Consider the following 12607-nt stretch of genomic DNA (forward strand, 5'->3'; position numbering starts at 1 on the left):
GAATTGACCAAGGGTTCCCCACATTGGGGTTTGTCCCTGGCTGGCGCCACATCTTGTGTCCTTTTGTCTTGGCTTGTCTTCTGCGATTTATGTTTATGTTCTATCTGCAGTTTACTTTAACGCTGATGTGATTGCTAATCTGGAAAGATATGTGAAAATTGAAATAAATTGCTCTAAGCATAGAACATATCTAAAATTAACACCACTTGGTCCTTTGTGGTCCCATGCACTATCAAGGTTAATTCCTCAAAGATCACCTGGAGCCCAAGTTTTCACAAGAATTCTAGGGCTTAGGGATCTCCTTTATAAGACACGTACTCAAAATCTAACCCTAGAAATTTTACCCAAGCCTTTCCTAGAGAGCCTTCCATCTTGTCTTTCAAGAAAAGCAAGCCACATATTTGAGCCTCTCTTGTGAATAGGCTTCTAGGATCACCCCTGGCCTTTCATTGGTCCATCCATTTCGTGATCCTTATCATAATGGGTCTCCTCCCATCGGTGAAAGTCCATAAAGAGTAGGGATCCTTAGCCAAGGTGACAGTGGGCTATCGCTCCATTATTTCCCTTATCCTAGTAGTAACCCTTCAATGATCCCATTTTAGGACCCTTGCTAGTTTGAATGGTAACATTTTGGCGCCGTTGTCGGGGACCCGAAACGCGTGTTTTGTTCCCCATATGACATATTGACATAACATTATTGGTGACTCCATTGGAAGAACGAAGCCCTAGTTCTTCATTGAATTTTAAGGTCAATGCTTGTAGGGTGAAGCAAGCATTTTTCTAGGCATATTTAAATTCACCTTGGCGACTCCTACATATTTTTCATGTATATCTGAAGTAGGTTGTTTTTCTTTGATAAATTTCCCGCTTTGGACATTGCTAGCATCCTGGGGCACCCTAATCATGTTACGATAAGGATGGTACATGGGGTGCTCGTGTTTGATGGTGATCCACTCTTCGCAATTGACCACGTAGAGAGATTTAATGCACATGCTTCAAGAAAGGAGGTTGTTCACCAAGATGTCCTTATGTCGTTGTTCATGGGATCTCTCGGTGGTCATAGCTCATGGCTGCATGATCATGAACCTAAGAGCATCTCATCTATTGAGGAGTTTGTTGATGGCTTTCTTAGACATTTTCAAGTATGCCCCACATTAAGCATCCAAGAGGAAGCCTTCATTGACCATCATCAAGACATTGAGAATCTAAGTAATGAGCAAGAAGACGAGTCCTCCTCGGGTCCACATGATGAAAATGATGATTTTGAGAACACATGTGTTGGGAAGGATGAAGTTGAGACTAACCTTACCTTTCTCAAGGATATTACTCCTAATGACTCTCCTTTTGAGAACCTTGAGGAAGGTGATCCCATTTGCCCCTTAGAAGATGATATTGGAGATTACTTCCATATTGAAAAGGAGAAATGGGAAATTGTTGGTCCTCAATTTGATTGTGCTCCCATTTACGACATCGACAAGGAGGATGAGGCTGAAATTGGTCCTCGCTTTCTCTCGGGTATTATTTATGATAACATATCCAATGATGCCCTTGGGAAGGAGAAATTTTATTTTACTTTGCATAAGGAGGGGCAGTTGGAAGTGATCAATTCTCCTGTTAGGAAAGGCCCAATCTATGATACTAAGGAAATCGATAAGGCTCCTCCTCATGATTTTATATTCAAATCACTTGAGCCTTTAGATTATGATTTTGGGGAAGAGAAACCTATTGGATATAACACTCCACCCTCCCCTTTGCCTTCTTCTCTTGTTCATCATTTTGAGAGTGATTCCCGCACTTGTTCTCATATGATCTCAAGTGACCTTGATCCCTTTCCCCTTTCTGAGTATAGTGTCAAGGAAGAACCCCTCATTGAATATTCTTTATCTCCTTAGGCGCCCCCTCAGGATCATGATCAATCTATAACCTCCCCTTTCCAGTGTGATCATCATGGGCAACCTACTTGTGTTTCTCCATCTCATCAGTCTCTTGTTCCTACTAATCATAACCCTGTAGAGGCCATAAAATATGACATAAATGATAAGGACCATCATATGCCCGAGGTTTCCATCCATCAAAAGTTTATGTGCCTCATCATTGACATCTCTATATTTTGGTTAGAAGAGAGGACCTCATGGACTAGATTACATCCTTTTCTTACCTTTTCTCACATGATCATCCATGTGTGGGCATTCTATGTTCCTACCTCCCATCGACCTTATCATCCATATGGTTCTGTCCACATTCGCTTTGGCATTTGCTGCATGAGTAAGCATTATAGGCTGGCATACTTATATTGATTTGATGATATGTTGGTTGTGTGAAAATTCGGTGATCCGAATTCCTAGCGCAATAACTGATTAAATTTCTCCTACTCGTTAATTTCCGAATCAAGTTATTTACAGTGTTACATAGTAAACATCGAAATAAAATCTACTGCAACCTTCACAATATAAAATACTGCGGAAACAAAACACTGTACAGGAGAGAAATAAACACACACACAATTACACCGTTGTTTTTGGACCAATGTCCCTGGAAAAACCCAACTTAGGAAAATTGGTGCAACAACTGAGGGTTTTATTATTATGCAGTAGGAATCTGAGTACAAATCATTAGATGCCCAAACTGGCAATCTGAGAGGACATTGAGTGTTGTAGTGGCCAAAGTTCACCATACCTGAAGCACTTGATCTTGGAAATGTCCTTGTTCCTCTTGTTGCCCCTTAAACGCGAGGGCCACATCTTCCTCTTCCTTTACTTGCTTCGTCCCACTGCTGCTACTAGCACCACTGATGGTGCTCTTCACCAGATCTCGTCTCATCTCTTGTTGCTGCAGATCAGCCCACATACATTCCCAATTTGGCAGTTTTTCTCTGTCCAAGATACTCTAGACAAAAACTTGCCATTCTTCGGAAACGCTATTTAGAGCTAATCGTACAAACTCTGTAGGTTGGGGCGCTGACCCTATTGAAGCTAGTTGATCTCAGACATCTTGAGGCATAGTAAGGAAGGGGTCTATACACTCCCCTTTCTGCATCCTCTTGCATCTTAGCTTCTCTCAAGATACATCTTCCGCTACTCGGAAGATCCTTCGTACAGTGTAGCTAGTGCCTCCCAAATCTGCTAGGCAATATCTTTGCTAGCTATGTGAGATACCACAGGATATCGAACCCCATTGAGAATCAACCTCTTAGCTCTCGCCATCTCCTTCTTGTACTTATTAAGCGGATCTGCATTTACAGGTACAACTACCACACTATCGATCATGCTCATCTAGAAGGCAGGGAATTCTAGCCTTCCAGATCACATAGTTGGAGGCTCCATCCAACCGATCTTGATCTCTCAACCCAGCTAATGCCATCTCTTTGAAAAAGTCGAATTCCTCCTCTTCTCCTCTGCGCAGCTGCTGCCCAGCTATTCACACTCCCTTCTGGAGTGAGAAATCCCACACACAGCTATTGCTGCTCTGCTAGGAAAAGTCAAACTTCTTGGCTAGAAGTCCCCTGAGGAAAGAATTCCCTCTATGTGTGCTCTTCCTTCCTCTTGATGCTATTTGCACTAGCAAACTGCTGCAAAATCCCAACTGAAGATCTGCTCTTCAAGGAAACTGTTGCTACTCCCTCTGCCTCTGGTACTTTTCAATCTGGAAAATTTTGTTCTCTGTCGACCCACTCATAGAAGTAAAATTCCCACGAAAAACTGACCCTTCTGGCTAAGGAAATATGTTGCCCTTGAGGGTTTCAATTTGCTACCTACGCAGAAATTAGAACTGCCTTCTTCCATTTGCGCTGAGCTCTCCGACTTACGATCTATGCTCTAATACCATGTGAAAATTTGGTGATTTGAATTCCTACCGCAACAACTGATTAAATTTCTCGTACTTGTTAATTTCTGAATCAAGTTATTTACAGTGTGTTACACAACAAACATCAAAATAAAATCTATTGCAGCCTTCACAATATAAAATACCGCAGAAACAAAATAGTAAATACTGCATAGGAGAGAAATAAACACACACACAATTACATCGTTGTTTTTGGACCAATGTGCCTAGAAAAACCCAACTTGGGAAAACCGATATAGCAGCTGAGGATTTTATTATTATGAAATAGTAATCTGAGTATAAATCATTAGATGCCCAAACTGGCAATCTGATATAGAGAATAAACTGGCAAAGAGGCAGTGAGAAATATTCTCACACTGTCACTTGCGATTTGAATCTGATCCAAGCTATGAATGGCTAGCCCCACGCTGACTCTGTGCAGTCTCTGCGTTAGCCTACGCAGATCTGCGTCTCAGCTTCTAGAAACTGCGTCAGCCTTCCAGTTGATCTTTTGTCGATTGGAACTTCGACCCTTTGGCCTTCCAGTTTCGCACCCCGACTTCAGGCTCTAGATCTCGACTGCTCCCAGCAAAAATACAGACTCCCTCTGAAGCATTGTGCTGCCTCCATGAACCTCTCGATGCCTTCTCTGCATTGCACTCTCCGGAACCGGAAAAATTCCCTACTACTATCCCTGCCCTTCACTGCGAGAAGATCACTCGATCTCTCTCTGGCAACACAGTGTTGCTACTCTTGAGAAATTCGATCTCTAGATCTCACTATCTTGGTGTGTTTTCCAAGTGCTCATCAAACTCCTTATAATCTCTCGTTGGAGCACCAACGACCAAGACTAAAACATACTCATGGGCTAAGATTAACTGGGAGTTGATCCTCGTCTTCTTCTAGAAGATTCACACCAGATTTAATTAATACCCTTTAATTAATCATATTTCCTAAGTTTAGACTTAGGAATACATTAAAAATGATTAATTATTTTAATTAAACCATCTCTAGGTGGAATTTTCTCAAACGATTTATGGGTCTTGGAGAATACATGCGTCCTAGTCTCTCTGCAAAATCTCGAGGCTAGAGCACATTCGATGCTACAAAAATCAACAGGTTGCACTTGCTTTATGATTACACTTAGTATTAGTTTTGTACCATATGCATGTTAGGGTAGGATGCATTGCATACTGATTTTCTCATTAGAACTAATGTCATATGATATTTCTCATGATAGATTAGTTGCATTTAGATTTAAAACTACATTTGAAAGTTTATTTTTATGAGTTGATTTTATGGGTCTAATCCAAGCATGAACGATCATGAGACGTTGCAAAAGCATGCTGCCCTGTGTTTTTCATCTATGTGCAGGTAACGAGTTTGCAGTGTACCAAGAGATTGCTGGTGTTCTCGTGACCTCCCATTCGTGTAGCTTCACCCATTGTTCAATAGATCACGTCCCAGTTGGAGCCAGATGTTAACCACCATTTTGTGGGTGATATCCCTAGATTTTTTTCGAGAAGATGGTCCTCAATCGACAACCAACATCCCCTTGTAGCCACCAACTAGCTTGTGGTGCCACTTCTCTGCCACTTGAGCGAGCCATGTGGTCCCTCACCCATCTATCATGGCCGTATGTTTGAAGGTGGGCCTCCCAAACCTAAAGGTATGCCTTGTCATTTGGTAATTGAGTATTGTAGTTTACTTATCATGGAAACTCTTGGGCATGGATTAACAGGGGGATTCGACGGAAAGAGTGGGCTAGCTCTGTGTTCTTGTCCCCTAGACCTCTTTTGGATGTTAACCTTGGACCCTAGTCCCGTGGGATCTCTTTTACTGACCTTTGGGCTTTAGGGATGGTACTTCATGGGAAACCTTGATTTTGGTTGCGTGGTCCCGCTCCCTCATCCACATATATCACTCCCCTTCACTCATTATAACCTCATTCATCATTCCTCCCACCTGGGTCCACATTCCTCCACTGGGTCCACATAGGGTTAGCCTTCCCCTTCCCCTTGACCACACCCTAGGCCGGGCTTGGAATGATGCAGTTGAAAAGAAAAGTAAAAGCATAATTGGCCACATTCATCAGGAAAATATACCACAAAATGCAAAAGATGGTCTTGACAAACACATTTAGCACATGGGCGAAAGCCATACATGAGATTTACCCCATTATCATGGCCATCACCCTGGTTGCTATAGGCCCTAGATGAGCCTCCTTTATCATTCAGGAATCCATGATTGTCCCAATCCCTGGTGGGCAATGAACCACATCAAGCTTCATCAGGCTTCTTAGAAGGCCCAACAACATGTTTTATTGATCATTGTTGTGAGGCTTATTCTTTTGTTTATAAGCTAGTTTGGTGGGCTTGTCACCAAAACTTAGTTGTTTTGCACATTATTTTATTATAGGGGCTAATGTAGGCCTAAGTAGCTAAATCAAACTCATTAGAAGTGTATAAGTAGAAGTGATGAGTATTCATTTTAGGATCATCACTTGGATTTGGAACTAGTATCTCTTTAGAGATTTTCACTATCCTTCCCTGAGGACGAATTTTTGGATCATGGAATGAATTTTGATGTTTGGATAATTTTCATATGTCTTGGAGCTTCTTGATGGCAAGCTTTTGGTTAGTTGGATATATTCTTATACATGTAAGTACATTTTAATGCTATTCTTTCTTTCTAATTTTATGACATACATTGTTGTTGGGATTTTGCTATACTAGGGCTTATGCAAAGTTGTGGAAATTTTATTTCTGGATAGTGAATGGTTCATGTATAATGAATGAATATTCCTAGGGATGTTTCATTGCTGAAAGTCATATTGACAAGCCTTTTATCTTGCAAAACAAAGTATAAAGTTTTTGAAGCTACATTTGCTGCTGCCTTAGTGCCAAGCAAAGTTGTCTTTGAGGCCTCCTTGACCTAGAAAATTCAAAGGTCCATAGCCATAATTCTACTTGACTCCAATCTCCCCAAAGGATTAGGCACTGGTCCACCCAAAGGTGATCACCTTAAACCTATTTTCCTTCTCCCCCTTCCTCTTCTCTAGGTCTAGTCCTCTAGGTCACCTGCGACATCAATTATCTCACGATCTAGCCAACCAAATACTTCGATTTTTGGTCCACAACTGTGCTGGTGTGTCCTCAAGAAGCCCTCCAAATTTCATGAGATTCCGACGGTGGGATCTTGAGATATTGCAAGCCCTAGCTTGAAGGCCAATTCTTTCCCTTAGTTTCCCTTAGGCTAGAAACTTCACTGGGATCCTTGCATTGCCTTTCATTGAAAATTCATTCCTTGATCCCTTTCCCCTCCCTAATTAGGTCAAGCATATCATTGGTTGCTAAATCCTATCCCCTTGACCGAACCTCGGGTCCACTTGGTCCTGTGTGGTCCCATGCACTATCAAGGTTAATTCTTCAAAGATCACTTGGAATCCAAGTTTCCAAAAGAATTCTAGGGCTTAGGGATCTCCTTTATAAGACACATACTCAAAACCTAGCCCTAGAAATTTTCCCCATGCCCTTCTAGAGAAGCCACATATTTGAGCCTGTCTTGTGAATAGGCTTCCAGGATCACCCCTCACCCTATGATTGGTCCATCCATTTCGTGATCCTCATCCTAGGTGGTCTTCTCCCATCGGCGAAAGTCCGTAAAGAGTAGGAAGCCTTAGCCGAGGTGACAGTGGACTATCGCTCCATTGTTGCCCTTAGCTTAGTCGTAACCAGTGTTCCACGGGGGCTCGCTCCCCCCCCTAGGGGTCTAGTTTCCTAGCTCCCCTGCGCTCCGGGGACTTGGGGACGAGAAGGGGTCGTTTCCCCATGCTCCCAAAAAACAAGGTACGCAGGGGGATGTTTCCTTGTGTTGAGGGGTCGTTTCTGAAAAGGGGGTCGTGGGGGGTCGAAGGGGGACAAGGGGGGATGTGGGCGGTCGAGGGGCCCAATTTTATTAAATAAACTTTTGTTTATAATTAAAATTTAACATTTTTTTTAATACTTTAGGGTTTCAATTCGTTTTTTTATAAATGTAATTCATTATTCGCCTTGGCCCCTCACTCCATTTGCAAGACGTTCCTAGTTCCTCTGCAGCAAAGAGGAATTGGTCCACATTTAGCTTCATCCACTCTATCAAGAGGAACAAGCTTACCTCTAAAAGAGCGGAGAAGTTAGTTGCTGTGCACAGTGCCCTACGTCTTGAGCATAGGAAGACACCTGAGTATTTGAAGGGACCAGCAGCACGATGGGATGTTGATCTAGAGGATGATGCACAGGTAGATATGGAGGAGAGACTTGATGAGAGACAAATGGGGTTGGTTGGTGTGCCACTTAGCATGTTTGAGAATGCTAGTGATTCAAATTTAGATGGTGATATGGTTGATCCTGATTTATTCATGCAGCGGTTGGATGCAGAGACTAGCGGGGCATTACCTTGAGGCTTGAGAAAAATTATGCTCGTTTATCTTTTGATATGTTGATGTTATTATGTTATTCTGACTCTATAAAATTTTGACTCTTGATGTATCAGACTTGACTTTTATAATTTTATGTCAATATTCACTGTTCAGTATTCAATGTTCATAGTAGGAAGTGGAACATCAATATGGTTTAAACTTTAATCATAATGTATGATGTATGATTATAAATTAGAATTTTAAATTTATATGATATTAAATAATGATATTCATATCAATGATCACGCTTTGCAGCTTTTCAATTCAAACCCAATTGTCATAGTGGACTCAATTTATAAAAATATATCTTATATTTATAAGTTTTTAAGACCCTGACGTCCCGCCATGTTTCCTAAAAATTGGTGGGGAGCTTTTGCATAGGCCGCTCCCGCGTATCCTCGCTCCCTCGCCCCCTCGTTCTGGAGCCTTGGTGGAACATTGATAGTAGCCCTTCAATGATCCCCTTTTAAGACCCTTGCTAGTTTGAGCAGTAACAATACCAATGTAACAAACGATCCCAGTTTGTATGTGTGTAGGCATAATTAGTATAGTAAAAATATATTGATCAATAGATTGTAAGAATGATGATTATTACAAATTACAATGGGAGGCCCTGTTATAAATACCCATGCAGGGTGCCTTTTCCCTAACAGTCTTTCTAAGAAGACACATCTGTCACTATCTAATTGACTATATCATTTATTAAGTTTATAACAAGTGGTAGGAGTATCGTCCATGGGGCATAGAATAGACAGTGACAAGGTGTTCTGTTAAGACACTCCTTGGTGAAAAGGTCACTGGTTCAAAATCTTGTGGGCAAAATTCCAACCATGCTAAGGGTTGATGTGGCCCATGCCGGGTGCAATCCGTGGGTGATTTTGATGGGGTAGATACCTCTAGGTCGTGGCTACAAAAGCCATAGGTTGGGCGTGCCAGTCATCTTAGGACTTGCATTACCTAACAAACAAAAAAAACAAGTGGCAGGAGTATCAATGCTACCTGGTCATTCAGAAAAATTGAAACCCTTTTAACTGCATCTGAATTGAAAGTTATTTACATGCATCATTATTCTCCCTCTTGATCTGATGAAATCGGGTGCTGTTCGAGAATCACAAATTTAATCAATAGTAGTAGGGAATGCAAGGTGTATATCTAAAGCATCACAATCATTTATAATTTTCCCTTGACACATCGTTGTGAGTATCTTTGTTTGAGTATTATGAAAGACTCATGTTACAACTGGTCTACTGCATCTGCTATTCATATTTTGAGTATTATGAAAGACTCATGTTACAACTGGTCTACTGCATCAGCTATTCATATTATAACACTTGATTTCCAATGGGGCCTTGGTTGACTGGTGAGATTGATGGAGTATTAAGCCACCCATGAGGGTTTTTTTTCTCGCTGTGGTTTTTCCCACCTGAATGGAGTGATGAGGTTGGGCTCATGTCCTGTGTGAATTTGGCAGAATACATCCCTTTGACTTGGCAGCTAGACTGAAGAAAGATCTTGTTATGTTGTGCAGCCCCTTATCTTGGGGCGTGTTTCTTCAAGCAACTTCCCAAAAAAATATCTATAACACATGATCAGATCATAGAAAAAACATGTGTCTTAGAATTTCATCAAATTTTGGAGAGATTTACTATTCTTTTAATGGTTTCTATTGGATTGAGGAAATAATTTTTTTGAATTAAATAGACAAGAAGAATTTTTCTGGAATGAAGGATTCCAACTTTTTCTGCGAGATGAAATGGTAGGATATCTCTCAGTTTGCTTAGAAGGTGCGCGTACCACATCTCTGCAGCATTGCCTACTTTCCATTAGTATTTTTGCAGTTTGAACAATTGTCTCATCTATAGTTGCAGTTACAATTTTGCTTGTGATGTTTTTGCATAAAGCTTGTCACTTTCCATTTGTCTGGAGTATTGGCTCCTTTTTCTGTTTCTTAGGATAATTGTTCTGCATTAAGACAAATGATTTGTCTGCCCTTTGAAGTTTGATAGAGATTCTTTTTTAGTTCTGTTTTATGGATTTCTTGTTCTTATTGAATGGACATGTTTAGAACCTCAAGTATTGCTGAAAATTTGAGGGTTATAAATTCTTTCTAACAAGAGAAATCTTTTTTACAGGACTACCATGCAATGGTGGCACAGCTAGAACATCAATTTAGGTTAGGAAGATTGTCCCTGCAAGGACTGTGGTTTTTTTGCCAGGTAATGTATTTTCAGAGACATCAGAGATTTCTTCAATTTCACTTGAAGATGCTAAAAATTTACTGAATATTTTGAAAGGCTTACATTGTTGAAATTTTATCTGCAGCCAATGATGGGTGCAATGCAAGCTCTAACTGTAGTCGTACAAAAAGCTTCTATGAATAATCTATCAGGATCCGCAATTTTAAACCTCTTACAGAGTCAGGTAATCAGCTTTAGTTTTTGCCTGACATATCCGTTAAAGAAAAGTTTGACTTTCTAATATTCCATATTTGCACCTGAGTGTTGTTAGTGCATAGCATTTCGATATTCATTTTAGGTAAAAGAAACTTGGCTTTTGTTGTTGTTGTTGTATTTATACATTTTCAGTTTATGTACCTTGCTTTCATGGGCAATCGATGGGACTTAAGAACCAAGTAAAATGATTCACTTTTCTATATGACATTAAGTTTAGTGAAATTTTTAGGACATCGTTATGTTGTGAACTCTTATCCAAGTCTGGTGAAAACATCTATGTATACAACATTATGCTATGAACTCACTGTTGAGAAAAATGGTACCAGGGAAGTGTTTCCTAGGCATTTTTCCTTTTGGCCTAGGGAGACATTTTAATCACCTTTTGTTTAAGTGACATTATGAGATTATTAATGTCAAGGGGGAGCTAAAGTATTTTTTATGTGGAGTTGAACCATGTATTTTATTCTTACAATTATTAAAGTCACATGTGTCTAAAAGTGACTTTATGGGCAGAGTACTAAAGTTCACTTTATAATATTAAAGTGATTTATGTTTTATAAGTTACTTTATGGGACAAGTGACCATGGTACAAAATAATTAAAAAGTACTAGGGAGGCTAATTAATGAAAAGGGGGAACACATGAGGAGGGGTCAAGTAGGGGACAAATCTCCACCCTTGATCTAAATGGTTTGAGATTGAATCTAAATGGTAAGAGACAAAAGGGAAAAAGGAAGGATTATTATTATTATTATTATTCTCAAAGGAAGGAGGAGAGCATATGATGAGCAAGGAGAAAGGAGGAGAAGCTTTGGAAATCTATAGGAGAGATTAAGAGCCTTCTACACTAGCAGTTCGAATTCTCTCTAAGGGCCGAGTTCAAGACTAGAGAAGGACTCAAATCTGTTTAGGGCAAGCACTGTTATTGGTGGCATACGTTTTAGGTCTCTCAGCCAGCATACACACAGCATTAACAGCCAGTGTATAGGCATCAAATCTGTGATATTCCCACTTAGCATTATTGCTAAGTGAAATATCAATTTTGGTAAATTTTGTCTTAATTCATGTTTGCACTTAGGAAATGTGGGTTTAGAGGCCCCACATTGATTTTTGATTAAAAGCAAGCCCCAAACATTAGAGGTGGAAGAGAATATCGAGCCACTAGTGGAGCGTGGGGGCCACCCATGGAGAATTGCGGCCCACATGGAGAATACACATGCCTTGGAAGGAAATTCGGTGGGAGGAAATCGAGCTGGGCCCACATGAGCACGTTGGAGGCACTTTGACAAAAAAGAAGGAAAGGCTCTCATTTGGTCATTCATTCATCTTTCAGAAAACTTGTCTTTGACAGAGCACGCTTGAGCTGAAGACAAGTCTACAAGTGTTGTTTAGCACATGAGTGTTTTCGAGCGGAAACCTCAACCCTTGCTTTGGTGGACTTTGAGTGCCAGCCCAAGGAGGGAGTTCCATCATTTTCAAATTGTTCCAGCAGTGGGAGTGTGAGTTTGTGGGGAGGAGTCACTAGCAGCAGCGCAGGGACTGCGCAGTGCTTGGAGGAGGCACACTTGGGAGTTGAGGAGTGAAGGGAGTTTGGGCCTGAGATTTGAGGAGGATCCCGGGAAAGTATTTGCTTGGAGATTGCAACTATTTTTGGGGCCATTTGCAGCAGGATTGATAGGTGGGTCGAATTTCCCAGCAGTAGAGCCATAGAGGGAAAAGAGGGCCGAAATTCCAAGGTCAACCATAGGCCAATTCCTTCGTGGGTTATTCTAGGTATTTGGTGGAGAGGTCGGGGTTAATTTCCCAGAATTTTATGAGCACCGAAGGAGGCCTTAACAGCAGATTTCACACCCAACAACGTATTTCTGGGCAGTT

At 40.9% G+C, this 12607-nt stretch overlaps 1 protein-coding gene across 2 annotated transcripts in view; it reads left to right on the forward strand.

Annotated features, from left to right (window-relative positions):
• Positions 1 to 12607, forward strand: part of LOC149229731 (Spc97 / Spc98 family of spindle pole body (SBP) component) — a 273676-nt gene that overhangs the window by 129731 nt on the left and 131338 nt on the right. For both annotated transcript variants that reach the window (XM_089378718.1, XM_089378717.1), the window contains exons 8-9: positions 10414 to 10497; positions 10604 to 10702. In XM_089378718.1, the coding sequence (XP_089234844.1) occupies positions 10414 to 10497; positions 10604 to 10702 (183 nt within the window). The remainder of the gene's footprint in view (positions 1 to 10413; positions 10498 to 10603; positions 10703 to 12607) is intronic.

The sequence above is a fragment of the Pinus tabuliformis genome, chromosome J (assembly GCF_031772625.1).
Source record: "Pinus tabuliformis cultivar Carrire ecotype Pingquan chromosome J, CPIR1, whole genome shotgun sequence".
Taxonomy (NCBI): Eukaryota; Viridiplantae; Streptophyta; class Pinopsida; order Pinales; family Pinaceae; genus Pinus; species Pinus tabuliformis.